Raw genomic sequence first — 20,087 nt, 5'->3', positions numbered from 1 at the left:
ATCTAAAGATTTATTAATACAAAACAATATATATCAAGGGGTTTGGTGATGAAAGGAGACTAGACTTTGGGTGGTGAGCACACAATAAAGTATACAGATGTTGTATTATAAAGAAGCACTATGTATCAAAATGTTTGGGGGGGTCTCTAAAGTCAAACGAGATAATACTAGTTAGTACTCCTCAGCCCATTAAAGTAAGAAAATATTTCCACCTAGTATTTTAAATAATTATAAGCACTATACCTTTATGTAATAAAGTAGTGGACTGAGCAACTTTCCTTTTTGAAAATATTTCCTTTTGAAACTTCTCCACATGTGCCATGTTCTCTGAAACCTATTAAAAATTTTAGATTCATGCTTTTTTGTAAACTTGGCTTGTCTAATGGCAAAATGAACCAGAAACAAATTGGGTGTCTTATAACATGCTTCTGTATTTTGGAAAGTTCTATCATAATCAGTCATTACTATTAGAAATCATCAACAAAAACTTAGGCAGACATGAATCAGCAAGTTGTCCAGTTGAAATCACTAGAGTCTTCAATCAATCAATCAATATATATGCTATTATATTATCAACGTCTATGCTACAGAAGTCAGTGCAGTAATTGAATAAAGAATAGATTTCTTAAGTTACTCATTTTTATACAAAATCAAGGATAAAATTTAATGTAAAGATGTCTGAGAGTTAAATATACAGGATTTACTGTATATTTGCTTTGGGGAAAAGAAATGGTGATACTTAAAAGTGAAATAATCAGTATGTAGGTTTTTCTTCTTGGTGGGGTTATCAGAAAAACTGGGCAACTTTATTACCATTCCCTTGTGAGCCATTTTAAAATCCTGGATCCCTGCCAATGTAGATCTCTATAGTATTAGCTTAAATAAAGTTCAATTAAAAGGCAAGTATTTCATTAAAAATGACGAAGCACTCTGTATTCTGGTATATTAGAATGTGTTTTAACATTGCTTTGGGTTGTACATGTCACTGCTCCTTTCCTGTAAACTCGATAGTGAAAATTTGTCTCTACAGAGAAGGTAGCTTAAAATTATTTGTTATGATTTCTGTCTGTTATAATCTGAAGTCTTAGCATTCATTTGTCAGTTTATAATTTAAGATATTGAAATAATTTCAGAAAATCTGTGGAAAGAGAAGACTTTGAAAAAATGATTGCAGACCAAGCACTTGCAGCAGGTAATAGAATTGTTTGAGTATATATAATTAGGAATTAATTATACTTCTAGAGCTAATATTTTGTCTGTAAACTAATATTTTCTATTAGTAAAAAAGATTTACCTGAAGAACTAATATTTTCTCCTACAATATTTATTTTTATTCACTGGTGACTTCCAGTGTGAAGTGTTCAATCTATGTATTGTGTTAACATAAAGAATAACTCTTTTTCATATTAAAACATTTTCTCTTGTTTTTTCTCTTAATTTATCTTTATTTTTTAAAGTATTAAAGATATCCCCACTTTTTCTCCACTGACCCCACCCCCCTCCCCCAGTATCATTTCCTCTTCTTATAACGTTTATTTGCTGAGAATTAGATAAAGCTGCATGAGAAGCTGACTCGTAGACATTTACATGCTTTGGTCTTGAAGTTAACTAAGTGTTCCTTGTTTATGCATAAAGCATCCTACTGAACAAAGTAAAATAAAGAATTTTTTAAAAGGTTCAAAATAGTCATAGAGAAAGGGGCTAACAGTGTTCTCATATTAATAAGTAGTTTAGGGGAACAGGTAGCTGAGTAACTTGGTTGTACTCTCCTTTTCAAAGTTTGAGTACATGACCAACAAGTTAAATTTTTCTAAAAGTGCAAGCTATTCAGATTTTAATGATAATGATGATGATGGTGATGGTGGCTAACTCATATTGAAGTCTTCTTAGGAGCCAAGTACTATTCTAACCATCTTCCCCCCCGGATCACAACAGTGCTGTGAAGAGGGCACTATTGTCCTCCCCAAGTTACAGATGAAAAGGAGTGTGGTACACAGAGCTTAGAGGGTCAGGGAGGCTCGGCACGGAGTTGTAGAAAGTAAATAATGTATTCCAAACACATATTCATTAGAGTAACATTAACCAACAAGAATGCTGTTATACGCAGAAAAAATTACTTTATGTTATCTCTAAAGAAAAAAACGACAAAATTGAGTTTCACAACCAGTGATTTCCAATTAATCCCTGTGAAGCTTATACTCCTGGAGACCCCACAAGGGGGACAGTAGCCTTTTGTCAAGAGGGACTGGTTTTGTTGTTACCAAGATGGGAGAGCTTTTTCTGAAATGGACTTGATCCTGCAATTCCAATTGCCTTTTTATAGCTAAGTTTAGGGAGATAATAAAAAAGTTGTATGTTATACTCAATTGATCTTTTTTTTTTTTTTTAAGTAATGATTTGGGATTTTTAAATCAGAATTACCAGAGTTTTAGTAATGAATCTGTGTAGATAATTTGAATATAGGTGGTTAATTTGGGTTGGAATTCTATTACCAGATATAAAGGAAATTAAATCATCAAATAAAACAATGTATAGAAGAGTCATAACAGCTCAGTTCTACCAAGATGACCTATTTGACTTGGCAAAAAATGTGTTATCTGTTTTCAGGAGTTCCAGCGGAGATCATCAAAGCATCTCTCGGTGAAGAGATTTTTAAAATATGTTATGAGGAAGATGAACACATCCTGGGTGTGGTGGGAGGAACCCTCAAAGATTTTTTAAATAGCTTCAGCACCCTTCTGAAGCAGAGCAGCCACTGCCAAGAAGCAGAGAAGGGCCGGCTGGAGGCGGCCTCCATTCTCTGCCTCGATAAGGATCACGATTTCTTAAATGTTTATTATTTCTTCCCCAAGAAGATCACATCTCTGATTCTTCCCGGCGTCATTAAGGCGGCTGCTCACATCTTGTATGAAACCGAGGTGGAAGTGTCACTGATGCCCTCCTGCTTCCGCAGCGATGGCAGCGAGTTCGTTAACCAGCCCTATGCCTTATACTCCGTTCATGTCAAAAGCACCAAACCGTCCCTGTCCCCAGGCAAACCCCAGTCCTCGCTGGTCATCCCTGCTTCTCTCTTCTGCAAGACATTTCCGTTCCATTTCATGTTTGACAAAGACATGACGATTCTGCAATTTGGCAACGGCATCAGGAGGCTGATGAACAGGAGGGACTTGCAAGGAAAGCCTAAGTTTGAAGAGTATTTTGAAATTCTGACTCCGAAAATCAACCAGACATTTAGCGGAATCATGACTATGTTGAATTTGCAATTTGTGCTCCGAGTGAGGAGATGGGACAACTCTGTGAAGAAATCTTCAAGGGTAAGAGATACATAATAGTATTTTGAATATGAATTCAGTTATTTCATATTTAAGAACCAGAAACAAAAAAGGTACAAATGCATATGCATCACTGCAAATGTTTTCATAAAACACTTATGTTTTAAACAATTCTAAAATACTTAATAAGGCTGGAATAAATTTAAAACAAGATCCTTTCTGTATGCATTTCTTTTTTACCTGACTCTTCACAAATATTCATTGAATGTAGTTTACCATGTAAAATATTTATGAAGTATTTTATAACTGAATTATAAAAATATTTATATAAAATATGTTTTCAATCATCATCAAATAGCTGACTTAATTTGGAATAAGAGGTATTTTTTTATGGCAAACAAACAAAACTACTTTTTTCTTATAGGACCCAACTAAATGGATTTTTAACTCAATATTTAATAAACATGGAAAAAATCAATAACTTGTTTGATTAATTGTTAGAGGATGTGGGAGAAAATGTTCTGTCATCTCATGGTAGAGAACTTTGTAATTATTTACTCTTAAGTTACAAAGTTTGCTAAATCCTGCTTGATAGTACAGCAAAGCTAATAGTCTTCTGATACATATAAATTTTAGGCATGCATAATCCCAGCAGACACACTGTTCCCAAAAATGAAAACAGCTTTATTGCTTTTTATCATAAAAATTGTATAGCTAAATATTTTTTAAAATGGCAGTACTTAAAGATGTCCATTGTAGCAACAACAACAAATCAATGACATTAGTTATATACATTTTTGTTTAAAACAAAAAAAAATACTATTTATAATTTCCTTTTTCTCACTAAACAGTATATTTTGGGCATGCTTCCATGTCCTTAAATATATGTCTGTTTCACTTTTTAAAGTCTGTGTAGTATCTTATTGTAAGGTTGTCCTCTATTTTATTTAACCATCTGCTGTGGAAGGACATTTGGGTTGCTTTTGACTCTTGGCTGCAGTGAACAACACACATATACATATTTGTCCACATTCACCCAAGTAAGTCTTGTGATCCAGGATGATCACTTGAAGCCTCACCTCTCTCAAGGCTCCCTTGGTGCAATTATTTCTGCTGGCTTCTGCTATCAAAAGAATGTAGTCACAGGACCAGCAGCGTGCCACTTACTGAGAAAGCTTTGAAGAAGGAATTTTTTTGCACTGCTTATTGAAAATTGTGATCTGTGTGTAGAGTACACTCTTCATACATTTTAGAACCCATAGTAAACTGGAACTATAAAAAGAATATTGTTCTTGGTCAGCAGGTAGAAAAAAAAAAATCAAGTTCAATACAAAGGGGTTATTACTGTATCTACTTTCTCTCCTTTTGTCTCCAAAAGATGTCGAGAACTTGAATAAATAATAGCAATTCTCCTTTGCTTCACAGGTTATGGACCTCAAAGGCCAAATGATCTACATCATTGAATCCAATGCAATCTTGTTCTTGGGCTCACCCTGTGTGGACAGATTAGAAGATTTTACAGGACGAGGGCTCTACCTCTCTGACATCCCAATTCACAATGCGCTAAGGGATGTGGTCTTGATAGGAGAACAGGCCAGAGCTCAAGATGGCCTTAAGAAGAGGCTGGGAAAACTGAAAGCCACTCTTGAGCAAGCCCACCAGGCTCTGGAGGAAGAGAAGAAGAAGACAGTTGATCTTCTGTGCTCTATATTTCCCTCCGAGGTGGCACAGCAGCTGTGGCAAGGGCAAGTCGTGCAAGCCAAGAAGTTCAGTAACGTCACCATGCTTTTCTCAGACATTGTTGGGTTCACTGCCATCTGCTCCCAGTGCTCGCCGCTGCAGGTCATCACCATGCTCAATGCGCTCTATACACGCTTTGACCAGCAGTGTGGAGAGCTGGATGTCTACAAGGTAGGGGTGGAGCAGGACAATGCCCATTTTCCAGGCAAAAGTCACTGAGGAAAAGCACTGAAACTAGGATCTGAGTTACTAAGTAAAGGCTGTCCCAGCAGGGCCATCCAGGAAGCCACATCTGGGAGCAGGCATTGTGCATTAATTACGTGGGTGTTTGCCAGCCAGAAATAGCTCTGAATCTACTCAGAAACAAGAGATAATGATTCCCAGAAAGGACTGCCACATTGTCTTCTCCAGGAATGAGCATAGAATGGGGGATGAGAGACTGAGTGGAGGGTGGGGTATAGTGAAGTTTAGAAGTCCATGAACATGACACTTGACTGGAAACCGAGTTGAGTTATTAAGCATGATATAGTTCAGAGTATGGCTTGTACAGTGAAAACTTATCCTTTGTATCTATGAAAGTAAAGAAACATGAGGATTATACAAATAGTATTTAAATAGATTAATTCAATATGCACTTAGCAGGATACTTTGTCTGGCCAGTTAGCAGAAATCCAAATGACCTACTTAAGGCTTTATTGTAGAGAGGCTGAGGGCAGAGATGCCTGAATAAGAGAAGCCTGTCTTCAAATCTTGTCTTTACTTGACATGTTTCATTTTTGAAACAGATAAAATAACATCCACCCAAAGAGTTTATATGCATGAACAACATACATCATGGTCAGTGCCATCTGTAATTCATCAGGCAGCAGGACTTTGGGGTACCCAGGATGTACCAGGCATCATTCTAGGCACTAGGGATGCACAGTGATTGTCTCCAACATGAAATCAGCTATCTTTTAAATGTAACTATTATCAAAAGAGAACTAATGAAGAGATTTCCTGTTCTGCCCATTCCTTTAGAAGTAAAAGGTGTTTTTTTACTGATATAGAGTATTTTGCATTGTTTGAGACATAATTAAGAACAGAGCATGCCTCTCATTTGTGTGACTTGGAATTATTTTTTAATTTGCCACATAACAACCTAGGATTTCAGAGCTTAACCCAATGTGGAATAGATAAAAGATTGAGGAGAAAACAAAAATTATTTATGGGAATATACAAGCCCTTGCTTTTTTTCAATCTAGATGCTAGAAGTAAAAACAAACAAACAAACAAACAAAAAACAATAAAGCAAAACACAAAAAAACCTTTCTTTTAAAAATTTCTAACAGGAAATTCCAGACACAGCTATGATCCCATGGGACAAAAATAGGCCCTTGGATAATTACAGATAAAATAATTGGCTTTGGTTAGGTTAAGCTTGATGGCCTCTTATGGAATCTGCTATATTTATTTGTAGACAGTTTCTATCTTGAGAATGTCTCCTCTCAGAATTGTGAGAAGGAAGTCCTGCTGTTCTTTGCAAACGGCTGTGATTGGTAACAGAAGAAGTAGTCCTCCTCTTCAAGTTTCATCTTGTTGAAACTTGGGAAAAAAATGGTTATTTTTATCAAGTATTTAGAATCTAACCTCCTTACTACAAGGATGGTAGCCACAGATTTCCCTGACTCGCCCAACTGCAGCCAAAGCTAGTTAGTCACCTTCTTTACCTGTCCTTCTGTCCACTTCTCTCCACTTCTGATTTTTCATGAAAATACCTAGAGAGAGCTGTAAATAAATAAGGGAGGGTTTTAACCATTAAGTAACTTTCAGATACACAGAATGTATAATCATAGGCTGAACTATGAGTGTCATGGCTTCCAAGGAATAGTCAAGTTTATTTATTCAGGGATCTGATCACAGCAGGACTTTATTGAATTTCATTGTCCGTGTTTCAATCTTTTAGGCATTGTTTTGTGTTAGTATTTATTTATCTATTGTTTTAGCAAATATCTACTGTTATCCAGCATTTTTCAGTGTGAGTAGGCATAATCCCTGTGAGAAGAGTTGACATATGGCGGGGAGGGCTGCACTGACAAATGCTAGATTTCCATAGGACATGATAAAGGCCCCATATGTCACTCAAGTCCGGAAAATGTGCTAAAATAGCACAGAGAATAGGCACCTAAGTCCAAGGAGGGGTGAGTGTACCACTCCTCCTAATTAATAACATTTATGGAGCACCTGTGATATGTTAGCCTTTCTTTTAAGCACTTCACATCTATTCACTGCCGAGAAAAGCTTACGGGAGGCATTGCTGCCTGGTCCATTCACTGGTGAATATACTGGGCACTGGTGCTATAGGAGTTAATAAAATAGACAAACTCAGATAGCTTACATTCTACTGTGGGAAAGGAAGACAATAAACAAGTGAATACATTTATAGTATTTCATGTGGTGTAATATGATGAAAGAAAAATAAAGCAGGAGAGAGGGGGAGAGGGTAAGAGGTGATTGCTGTTTCATAGAGGGTGGCCTTTCTCATAAGGTGATATTGTAAGGGGCTGAAGGAAATGAGGGACAAACCAAGCAGTTATCTGCAGAAAGATTATTCCAGGCAAAGGAATAGCAAGTGGGAGCTTGCTATGTTTTGGTATGTTTTCAGGAAAACAGGAGAGGCCAGTGGCATTGAAACAAAGTGAGCAAGAGGGAGAGTTGACAGGTAAAGTCAGGAATTAGCAGAAGGGCAGGTCAAGATGAAGCTTGGGCACCTTAAAGGGGTTTCAGCATTTATTCTGAGTGAAATGGAAAATTACTAAAGGTTTATGTTTTTCCTTTTTCTTTTCTCACCTCCATTTCTCCACACTGGAAGCGTTGGATGAAAAGAATGAGGTGATATGATAAGTTACAATAAATATTTAGAAGAGAAGAAAAATGCCATTATTACAATTTGGTGGCTTTAAATTAATTGTTAGCTTTTTGTAGCCAGTATCTTAGACAAAGAACACCGAGATTGTTACTATATGATTCTTTACTTCTGCTCTATGTTGTATGCTGTGATTTTTCCTGAGCTTTTTTCTGTGTGTAATATGGAAAATCTGTTATGTGTAGGTGGAAACCATTGGTGATGCATATTGTGTGGCTGGGGGATTACACAAAGAAAGTGATACCCATGCTGTTCAGATAGCGCTGATGGCCCTGAAGATGATGGAGCTCTCTGATGAAGTCATGTCTCCTCATGGAGAGCCTATCAAGGTAAAGTGGATCATGGACTGTATTTTCGAGGAAATGAGAGTAAACGCTTATTAGTTATCAAAAGAATGGTGTATCAGTTGGGGTCTCGTTGCAGAAAGCAAGCTCTCACTTGTTAAGCAGGAAGAAATTTACTGCATGGTATTAAATGGTTTACAGAATCATTGAGAGGAACAAAGAAGCCATCTGTAATTTGAGTTTTTAAAAAAATGGCTCCCAAAGCCTCATTTCAGAGCCACTGCTTTTCCCTCAGTCAGGAAGTTGGCTCCAGAACGATACCCCCAGAGCCATAGTCAGGAAACTCTTGTGTTCGGAAAGCTGCTGCGTCTGCTGCTAGCTGCAAGACGAAACTGCTCCTGCTCTAATCTGCATCAACAACGGGGAAGTCCTGCGCATGACCCCCACCGAATGAGCGAGTGCCTGGGGACGGGGCTCTCCATGAAGCATACCGCAGAAAACAAAAGGCTTCCACAGAAGTTCGGCTGCAGCAGAAATCCTGGCTTCCAAGTCTTATTATGCAAGTGTGTCTGAGTCACCCCATCGAAATGCATCTAGAAACTGCCAGGGGGGTTGGAAAATGTAATTTTTAGCTTTCCAGTACCTGCAGGGGAGGACATTACAGTAGAAAGAATGTTGACTGTAAATCCACCAATATTTTCCAGGACACATAAAATTCTGCAATGTCTAGATGCATCAGATTCCAGAATAGTATTTTATTGCAGATGATGAGATAAAATTAACGTGCTGGGCATTAGTTTAGTAGGTAGAACATAAGCAGATTATCTTTACTTGTGGCGCAGTAGTCAGTCTGCCACTTAATTTTTATAGAACACATCTCAATTAATGACCCAGAAATGGGCCTTTGAAGTGACATAGAATCCTATCTGATTAGCTATGAGATATAAAGTGACAAAAGAAAAAAATTTAAAACAGAACTATAACATTTAGAAGTTTCATTTTGGCTCCTGTCAATGTCAGTAGACACCATACATGTACACCATACATGTATGGCTAGTAGACAGCACACATCATATTGGTTTTCTAAGCTAACTGTCCTCCCAGGTATATGTTATTGTGTTACACACTTTCATACATTTATTATGCATGGATTCTGTACATCAGAAATTAGATGAGGTATAGCAGGGATACCTCACCTCTGCTCACAATAGCTGATGTCTCTGCTGGGAAAACTCAAATGGTTGAGGTCATTTGGAATAGCTGGATGTAGCATTTGGAGCTGGAGGACCCATTCCAAGGTGGCTGCTTCACTTACATGCCTGGTTCCTCACTGGGTGTGGCTGAAAGGTTGGGCTCATAGGTCATAGATTGACCTGGATCATACTTCATTGCTCAACCACTGAGCCACACCAGCTGGACTGTAACAAGATTGGTGGAAGCTGCATGGCCTTTTATGACCTAGCCTTAGGATACACACGGTGACTGTTCCATTCTATTCCTTTGGTCAAAGCAATCATAAGCCTGCCCAGAGGGAAGGAGACAGACCCCATGTCTCAGTGGGGAGAGTGTTGAATAATTTGTGATTCTGTTTTAAAAGCATCACAGCATCTGAGTTTTTCAGACATAATTTTTGTAATTGCACGTTATTTTATTTTTTAATAAAAATAAAGAGAGGAAGGGAGAGTGAGAGAGAGATAGAAACATCAATGATGAGAGAGACTCATTGGTCGACTGCCTCCTGCATTACCCCCATTGGGGATTGAGCCTGCAACCCAGGCACGTGCCCTGACCGGGAATCGAACCACAATATCCTGGATCAATAGGTCAACACTCAACTGTTGAGCCATGCCAGCTGGACTGTAATTGCACTTTTAAAATATATATATATATTTTATTGTTTTTTGAGTGGAAGGGAGAGGGACAGTGAGACAGAAACATCTATGAGAGAGAAACATCAACCAGCTGCCTCCTGCATGCCCCTTACTGGGGATCAAGCCCCAAAGCCAGGCATATGCCCCTGACAAGGAATCAAACCAGGGACCTCTTGATTCATGGGTCAGTGCTTGATCACTGAGCCACACTGGCTGGGCTGTAATTACACTTTTTTAAAAGGAGAATTCTCTCTCTCTGGTTTTGGTGAGGAAACTTATAGCGTCAAAGTAAATGCTTAAAATATCCAGATTAACAATAAAACCAATGGTTTCCACATAAATGGATTTTGTAACTAAGATGAGTATGTTTGAGCCAGGGGATTAGTGCCTTGACTTTTGTTATTTGTAGAAATGTATTTTTAGAGTTTTGCAGTTGGAGGAATTATTTATAGCTAGTTTCAAAGATAATTGCCTGGGTAATAATAGTTTAGCTTTAACGACCTATAAAGTGAGATGTTAAACATACCTTTTTATTTGTTCTAACCTACATTCTTAGGAAGTATCTGATGGCCTTAGGCGCTACCCACAAAATCTCATGGAGGCAGAAGTGAAGAGTGTGTTTAGTAGAGAGAAACATTGTTGTGTATAGAGGTAGGGGAGGGACATATTGTGACTTCAGCATTGTCTCATTTAATCCTTATAACATCATTATGAAGAGGAACCCACAATTCAGTGACGGACAAAAAGGGTCAAGTCTCCCAAGCATCTGAATTTGAAGTCATGTCTGTGTGGCTTCAAAGCCTGGGCTTCCCCTGGCTGGATAGCTCAGTTGTGGGTTCAATCTCCAATCAGGGTACATACTAGAATCAACCAATGATTGCAGAAATAAGCGGAACAACAATTCCATGTTGCCCTCTCTCCCTTCTTCTTTCTAAAATTAATTTTTTAAAAATTAAAAAGAAAAAAAAAGGCCAGGCTTTTACTGCTTCTTACTCCTCTAACCCATGGGATGGAATCAAGGGAAATACTTCCTTTCTTCCTTTTCCCCCCCAAATTCTCCCCCCCCCACAATGTGTCATATGCACAAGTCACCCACTCCTTGATTCTTACTGATGTCTTCACTAACTTCCACCCACCCAGGCTTAGGAAACTGAACGGAGACTGATGACAAAGGCCAGAGGGCTGAAGCAGCAGTGAAAATCAATGAGTGGAAAGTGGACGTGAAAACATACTTCTGGCACCTCTCCTTCCCTTTTCCCAGAAGCCTGTAATGAGAAAAGGGCTTTGTCAAAAGTGGTCCCCAAATGGAAGACTAACAAGTTTCTGTCCAAACTTTTACTGGGAGACAGAATTCTGTCTTTGTTTTTTATTATTTTACATAAAAGTCTATCCCCAGGGAAAAAAGATTCATTCAGGAAGTTATGTGCATCTTAAAGTTTGGATCATTTTCTTGTTCCTGAATTTGAAAAGTTCCCTGGGAAGAAAACTTTGGAGTTGAGGGTGAGATTCAGAAGTTGGAGAAGGAGAAGAGGGAGAGAGCAGCATGGAGGTAGCCAACGGGGCATGTGCTTTGTCTGTCTTGTTTGGATTTTTACAGGGCGAATGTATTTGCATATTAATTATGCAAGAGAAAAATTAAAATGCTATGATAAATTTATCATATAAAAAGCTAGAATAACTAAGTACAGATAGAGAAACTGGTTTAATCAGAAGAATGCCAAAGAAGGCAAAAACTTCATTTAAATGTGCTAAACTTGTGATTGATATTTATAGGCAGAAGATCAATTTTTCTCATCATTTTTGTATTTTATTGAACATGTAAAACCATGTTCTCAAAAGAAGAAAAAGCTCGACGTAATAATCATCTAAATTTTGCTGCTGGAAAAAAAAAAGTGACAAATAGGCTTTACAAATAATCCAATCCTACCCTGGCTCGGTGACTCAGTTGGTTGTAGTGTCATCCCGTGCACCAAAAGGTTGTGGGTTTTACTGGGCTGGTTTGCTCAGTGGTTAGAGTGTCGGCCTTCAGACTGAAGGATCCCAGGTTTGATTCCGGCGAAGGTCACCTACCTCAGTCGCAGGCTCGATCCCCAGCTCTGCCTGGGACTCCTGCGGGAGACAACCAATTGATGTGTCTCTCTCACATTGGTGGTGTTTCTCTCTCTTTCTCTCTCCCTCTCTCCCTTCCTTGATCTCTGAAATCAATAAACATATCCTCTGGTGAAGATAAAATATAATAATAAGCTAATGCTACATTTTATAGATGAAGATATAATTACAGGAAAATAGGCTTACAGAAAGTCAGGCTACCTATTTTAGTAGAGTTCGGTTTAGAATGCAAATCTCCTGATTCATAATAGAGTGCTTTTGTTTGAAAACTTTGCAGAATTCATCATTTGACATCTTAAAAGCAAATAATTTGGAAGCGTTTTTAGCAGGTATTAGAAAATAGCTATACATAAGGCTGAGTCTTCTGGAGTCTAAATTGCATCTAAGTTACTGAGCACTTGGCCTTTGTTTAAAATGCCTATATCTAATAAAACTTATTTTTAAATTTTCAACTAAACATGGAACTTGTAAATAATAAGCATGGTATTTGATTGTCATTTAAAATATCCCACTTTAACTTGCAGTAATAAAAGACTTTGTGCATTCTTTTAAGATCATCAAGCATTCAGATCTTCTAGAAGATATTAGTTTCAAATATTCTTTCCCAAGAGCTCTCCAAATCATTGATAACTTTCAGAATTCCTAAACTTTCACCCCGCCATATCCCAGACTGCATCTTATATCTAGATACAGCACAACCATGATTTTTCATGTGTCCAGGTGTTTTAAACTGAAATGTATATAGTCACTATAAGCTGGGCCTCAGCAACCACTTCCTGCTTCCTCTGTTATTTTTTACTTAAATATTGCAATTCCCTTTCTCTGGTTGTTAGTTATTTGATTAATGGGATAGTGTGTAGCATAAAGTTCTTTTAAAGCAAAATTCCTAAAAACACACACTTTATATAGTGAGAGCTAGCTGCTTTGGCCCCTCTCTAACAGTGTTTTGGGAAATGACTCCTATAGTCCAGAAGTTATGTCTTTCTCACTTGAGAGACAGAGCAGGTTCACATAAACAGCCCGTAGACACTTTGCTTGTCACTGTGGTGACTGTGATAGGTATGTGTGGAAATTTGTCTCAGATGCGGAAGGTGAAACAAGAGTGCTTTGTGCAATAAACCTAAGTGCATAAATGGAGAAGGGTAAGAGGTGTGGTTGATTTTCCACTGATCATTTTTAATCAGCTATGAGGAGTAGAGGGAGGTTGGCTGGGGCTTTTGAGGAAGGAGGGAGTGGTGTGGTGAGAGCGATTGGTACAATAATTTAGACAGGGCAGTCAAGCAACACTGACAAGTGGGAAGTGTTTTACCAATGACCAGAAACACTGTGGTTCTTTTTTGCTTTCAGATGCGAATCGGACTGCATTCTGGGTCGGTTTTTGCTGGAGTTGTTGGAGTTAAGATGCCTCGTTACTGTCTTTTTGGAAACAATGTCACCTTGGCTAACAAATTTGAGTCCTGCAGTGTACCACGGAAAATCAATGTCAGCCCAACAACTTACAGGTACTGATTGCATTGACCACCTGAAATCTATTATTTTACTATTTTATTGGGAGAAATGGTATCTGGTCAAGAGGGAGTAAAGGAAAACTTCTATCCTACATGAACATCTGCACTGGGACTGTTGCAGCTGTTCTTGGATCTGACTGCCATCAAGCTTTCCTCTAAATGGATTTACTTTTCCAACCTGTTTTTCTTATAAATTTTGATCTTTATTTGAAATGATCTAATGAACATTTCTCACTCTGTGACACTCTGTATTTATCTGTAAGTTTCTTTCAAAAGCCTGTGATTTGTATTCAGAAGACGTGTCTTACAAGTTGCAAATACAGGCTTACCAGATGTGAGATCTTGAGCAAAGCACTTAATAAATTCAAGTGATAGAAAGGTTATGACTGTAATTACCATATTAATAGGAAATGTTGGGAGAATGTGGGCAGAAACATAGTTTTTAAATTTACCAATAACCTCTAGTTTTATACATTTTTATTTATTAAACTGTTATAATTATATACATTTTTACAGTTACTTTTAAACATTTCAAACATACAGGAAAAAAAAATCAAAAAAATATGATATTTAATACTAATATTTAACAAATGTCAACATTTTGTCATCTGTGTTTCAGATCCCTGTTTTATGAAAGAAATAAAATATTACAGGCCCCTGGCCCCCATTTTCTCTCTGATACACTGGGTTTTATATCCCTTAAGATTTGTAGGAACATCTGAGAACATATACTTCCTGAAGACAGGCAGGCTTCTAAAGAGAGAGGCAGGAAGGCACTGAGTAGAGGAATAACATATGTTGCTTCTGTTTACCAGCAAGGAAAACGGGCAGAAAGAGGTCAGGAGTATAACTTTCTTCATTTAGTTTCCTCCAGATAAAAAAATAAAGTCAGAGAAAAGTAGATTTCCACCAGTCCTGTTCATATCTTTTTACAATTTGCCTTAAATCCACTCAACATTATGTTTTTGAGATTTTTTTTGATGAAATGTAAATCTAGTTCTTATAAATCTAGTTCATTTACTCATACTATTTCTAATGCAGTGGTGTGCTGGTGAACCAGCTTTGGGGAGTGAAGTGGAGAATCCTTGATTTCTAGCATTTACCAATTTCCATGGTGTAAATACTCCCACCTTAGTGGCAGGTTTCAGGCCACTGATGGCTTGTAAAATTCCTGAATGTTTAACAGTTCACTCTCACAAGCCAGTGCAAGCCAGATCAAGCACATCACTATATGTGCATATGACATACTGTGTATTCTAGAGTATGAGTAAACCAGAACTTGCCTTCTCCCTATGGTTAATTAGAGTGTATCAGTTTTTATTACTATAAAAGTGACTTGATAAATATTCTTATACATATATCTTTAGATAATATACCTATAAATGGTATTCCCATTTCATAGGTTGTACCCAGTTTCAACTTTACTAAGGAAGTCAATTAGCTGTCCAAATTGCTTTTACTGATTTATATTCCACCAATGATATATGAAGGTTTGTTTCTCTTCTTCAAAGTCTGATATTATCAGACTTATTTATTGTTACCAAAATCATGGGTGTTATGTGATATCTAATTGATGCTTAATCTGCCTTTTTTAATTGATTTATTTAATTGTCACAACTGTCCTAGAAACGTGTACTGCTAATCCCACTTTCAAAAGTTAGAAAACTGACTCCTTTTAGTTGCAGTATGAGTAGTACACGTTTTAGTTGCTCTTCAAAACTAAGTCTACCAGAATTTGAAGTTTATATTTTTATTATGGGATTCTGTAACTTTTCATTACATATTGCCAAATATTATGCCTTATAAATAATAGGCCAAGGGGTATTTATGAATTCATGACTAAAGCATCAGTAGAAGGCCATTCTCTGGTTGGGCAGATGTGGCGAATAATTTCTGTAGGAGTTGGTTTAGATCCCAGAACTATTCAACATTTTCATCCATGGCCTAAATAATACAATAAAGAGATGCATATTAAGTTTGCATTTGACAGAAAACTAAGGAAGCAAACAGGAAGAGGACCCAGTAACTCAATCAATAGGGTCAAAATTTAAAATGAGTTTAGCATAATGGAGTAGTTCGTAGCAGATAAAAAAAATTGAGTAGAACAAATGAATTTAAGAAGGAAAATTATTGCAAACACCAGATAGAAAGTAGAGTATCAATATGTACAATTAAATCTCATTTTAGTCCTATTAACCTTAACTTTGTAAAAATTCTATTGAGAGATCAAAAGTTATTCTTACATTATTTTATATATATGCATATGGCTTATATAGAACATTTCCTTTACAACTTCTTGCCCATGATTATTTCTCAGTAATATTTACAAAATGAGTGAATCAGTAAATGGGCAATGTTTTAACCCTTTCAACTTAAGAAGCCTTATTCTATAACATTATGTTTATGGGTGTGTTTTTTGCTATTATTAGATCTTTGGATTATTTTGTGTGTGTGTTTTTCCACCATTACTGTGTGTTATACTGTTGTATGGATTATAGATTATGCCTTTGCAAAGATATTTTATGGTTAATTTTTTTCTATTATGAGTGAAATGCATTATTTGATAGAATTTTCTAGTTATTGTGAATTGCTTTTCCATTGTACTTCTTCCGTGAAGATGTTCATAACATCATTAGGAGCTTTCTTCCAATCACAGTGAAAATAGTTTATTAATATTTTGAGGAATATTCATTTAGTTATGTTGCCTTTTCTTGAGTAGACAGTTATGTCAGTATTAAATTTTAATAGTAATTATTTTATTATTTCAGATTACTCAAAGACTGTCCCGGTTTTGTGTTTACCCCTCGATCAAGGGAAGAACTTCCACCAAACTTCCCCAGTGAAATTCCTGGAATCTGTCATTTTCTGGAAGCGTATCAACAAGGAACAAATTCAAAACCATGGTTCCAAAAGCAAGATGTTGAAGATGGCAATGCCAATTTTCTAGGCAAAGCATCAGGAGTAGATTAGTGAAATATATACCTGATGATTAGTCTTTGGGGTTTGACTCCTTATAGCTTGTGTAGAATCTCTGAAAGCACTTTAGGATGCAGGTGGTTAAAAGCAGCATTAAAATTTCAGGAGCTAATTCCGAATTTCGACCTATTCTTCCACTTAACGTGACAAAAATGTATTCACTTCAAGACTTCAGCTCTTCAGTGAAAATAAAAAGGAAACCTTGAAAAGTGACTTTTGGGGGAGATTTCTGTTATATAACAATCACTAGCTGTACTCAAAATTTAGCACATTGTACATATTTCAGGTCATTGTAGCAGCCTGTACAATGTGATGGAGCCACTTGCAGTCTTGTGTCCTGGTGGAATGCCATGGTTATTAGTGTGTTTGTGATAGTGCTGCCTTAAAAAAGCTTTTGAATAGAAATCATAGTCTTTGATACCGTAAGCTCTTTGAGCCTTTCAATGCTGAGTTTTATTACGTTTTCTCATTTAATTTTTAGCATATATGACAAAATGGATTGAGGGATTTTTTCTCTGTTGCACTTTTTTTTTCTTTTTTTAAGAAAATAAGCAATTCTGGGTTAGATGCAATATGGATATAAAATAGGTCTTCTGTAAATATCAAAGATTATTTTACCAAAATATTCTTCATAACATCATGTGCCATTAACAATAAATATATCCTTTTGTTTGACATTTTTTTATTCCACATATGGTAAAGGCTATTTTAATTCATATTAGCAATTTAATTCCTATTAATTAATTTCTATGTTATAGCATTCAGAATAAAAGAGGCTTATAGCCTATATTAAAATGCAATAATATCATTCTGATTTAATTCAACCAGAAACAACATGGGAAGAAAGTAAGCATTTAGGGAACACAACATAAAGTACAGAAATAAAGTATTTACATGTGCATACACCCCCCCATAAACACACACACACACACACACACACACACACGCAATAATTTGGGTCTATTTCAGCAGACATACTCTTTCACCATGCTGAGCCATAAAGAGTTTCAATAAGAAAATATAAGTTCAGAAGTAGGAAATAAGACTTGTTCTTTTCTGACAGTGTATTTTTAAGTACTTGTGTTGAATACTTTAGAGTGTGGATATTTCCTAAGAATCATCAGGTTTTTTGTTTTATTTTGTCTCATTAAGTACACATCTGTGAATGTTTTATTCTAGTTGAAGTATCTCAATGATATTGCTTAAATAGAATGTTAGTGTTTATGAAGAAAATTATGCTGTGATTTTTATTATGGAAAGTTTTAAACATTTTTCTGGATCTTGAACTTTAATTTTTAATATGTTAGTCTAAGATCCCCGATGAACGAAACTTAAAAAAGGCTTTGATTTTAAAAGAGCTCAACTTCAAAGCAAGAAAAAGACGAACATTATAATTTTTAAATCACTATTAGCAGAGCCATAGATAAACTGAATGCTTATTTGGGGTCCTAAAAAGTAATTCAATTAAAAAGTTTTTTAATTATCTTCAGTAGTTCCCAGGCTACCCCATGGTGACCTCAGGAATAAAAAGTAATTACTGATTGGCCTCTAACATCTCATATGTACCACTATAGATATTTCAATGATTATTATTTACTAAGTGATTCCCCAATATTTCGAAGTACTGAATGTGTCTCATTAAATACCAGTCATATTGCTATAGGTGTTGGGAAAATATATAGTCTCACAATTATATGAAGTTAATAAAAATACTTAAAAGGAAAATAAAGACAAATACATTTTTCTGTCTGTAACTGAACCCTTATAATAGGGAAAGTAATAGGAATTAAAGGAAATTTAAAAGCATAAAATAAAATGTCTCCTTTATAAAAATATTTAAGCAGACTCCAGTTTGTTAATAATTTGTTTTCTTAAGTTTTTAAGTTAATTAGAATTCAAAAAATAAATTTTTTCTGTGTGTTTGTATGTGCGTGAGTTCACACCCAAAACCCAAAGAAGAAAATGTAATCTGAGTAAAAGCTATCTGAGAATTCCTTGTACTAGTCCTGCAAACTTTCTATAAGTTTCATACTTTATCTAAATAAAAAGTCATGAAGTGTGTCCTTTCTCAGAGAAATGAAATAATCTGTGATAGTTCCCCCAGGCCAGCCTATAAAGGCTCACTAATTATGGAAAACTTTGTGGATCTTAAGCAAAATAAACATACAACATTTCCATGATAGAATGCACTCAAAATCCACAACTGGATGCTAAAATCTATAAGGAGTTCCCTCCCTCTGTCTTATTCAGTTTGGAGGATAGGGGTCACGGGTACATTTTCAGATCCAGACCACTGATGGTAGCCATGGGCAGAGAACCTGGAGGTAGGTTCTCAAGGAAACAGGGACCAAAATAGGAGCTCAGTTTTAGGAGTCGAGTTGAAGATGGAGAGAAGAATGAACAGAGAGGGCCTGTGACAGGGCTGGGGCGAAGGGTTCGGGATCTTGTTGCCAGATTATCCTAAAAAACAATCTGGGTCCCAAGGCTGCTTCCCTATCAGCTTGTTTTTCCTGAGAATTCCACAAGCTGTTTCTTCTGATTTTATTCTTTTCATTCACGGCTTCTTCCCCCCATTATTTAGTGTCTAGGACACAGAATAAACTTGCTCTTTATACCGATTTCTCAAGCAAGCATAGAGTTCCCCTGATGTTTTCTAAAGGCGTTTGCATCAAGAAGCAAAGAGAAATAATGTTAAAAAATCTCTTCCCATGTTCCCTCATCTTTTTATTTCCATCTAGATTTTGTAAGAAAAGGCAAAGTTTGAACCTCCATGCACATATATTCCCTGCCTCATTTTCATTTATTTAATCATCGTTTCTTGAGTGACTACCATGTGCCAGGAAGAATGTTGTTTTTGGAATTCAGAGATAAAGTGGGACCCGTTCTCTCAAGAAAGGAAAATGAAAAATGAGCATAAGGTAAATCCCTTCAACACTCCGTGGGAGCACTCAGTGCCTGCAGAAGTGTCCTGGTCTTAGAGGAGCTCGTCAAGCAGGAGGGGAAGGACTTGGCCCAAGCCCGTCAGCAAGCACACCCGGGGTCTTGGAGCTGCATAGCGCGCCCTGAGTGGCAAGGTGCCTGGGATGAGCTGGAGGTGAGGAGAGGACAGAAAGACCGCTGAGACACAAGTCATGAAGGGAGCTGTTATTCAGGTTAAGGTGCGTGTGCGGTGATGACGGGTAATCATCATTGTTATTCATTGCCAAGGAGCCCTTTGTTCCAAACAAATCTTACAAAAGGAAAAAAAAAGAAGCAAAACAGAAAAAAAGCAGACCATTGGCCTCTGCTTCCTTCCCCAGTGGTTTTAAAATGAGTAGGTAAGGGAGACAGCAACTGTTAGAGGGAGAAACAGTATGCTCATAGGTGTGCTTTCGGAAGGCAGCGTGGGAAACAGCGTGGGTAAGGCCGGGAACCGCAGAGAG

The 20,087-nt window shown here is 36.9% G+C and overlaps 1 protein-coding gene across 5 annotated transcripts in view; it reads left to right on the top strand.

The window, feature by feature from the left end:
- The window catches only part of GUCY1A1 (guanylate cyclase 1 soluble subunit alpha 1), a 53,596-nt gene extending 34,867 nt beyond the window's left edge, over nt 1-18,729 (top strand). For all 5 annotated transcript variants that reach the window (XM_081137004.1, XM_081137002.1, XM_081137000.1 and 2 more), the window contains exons 4-9: nt 1,134-1,192; nt 2,608-3,314; nt 4,698-5,183; nt 8,103-8,246; nt 13,529-13,683; nt 16,458-18,729. In XM_081137004.1, the coding sequence (XP_080993130.1) occupies nt 1,134-1,192; nt 2,608-3,314; nt 4,698-5,183; nt 8,103-8,246; nt 13,529-13,683; nt 16,458-16,659 (1,753 nt within the window). In that variant the 3' untranslated portion in view covers nt 16,660-18,729. The remainder of the gene's footprint in view (nt 1-1,133; nt 1,193-2,607; nt 3,315-4,697; nt 5,184-8,102; nt 8,247-13,528; nt 13,684-16,457) is intronic.
- Nucleotides 18,730-20,087: the final 1,358 nt, after the last annotated feature.

Source organism: Miniopterus schreibersii, assembly GCF_964146895.1.
Source record: "Miniopterus schreibersii genome assembly, chromosome: 4".
NCBI lineage: Eukaryota > Metazoa > Chordata > Mammalia > Chiroptera > Miniopteridae > Miniopterus > Miniopterus schreibersii.
The sequence above is the reverse complement of the archived record's forward strand: the minus strand, read 5'-3'. Positions and strand labels throughout refer to the sequence as shown.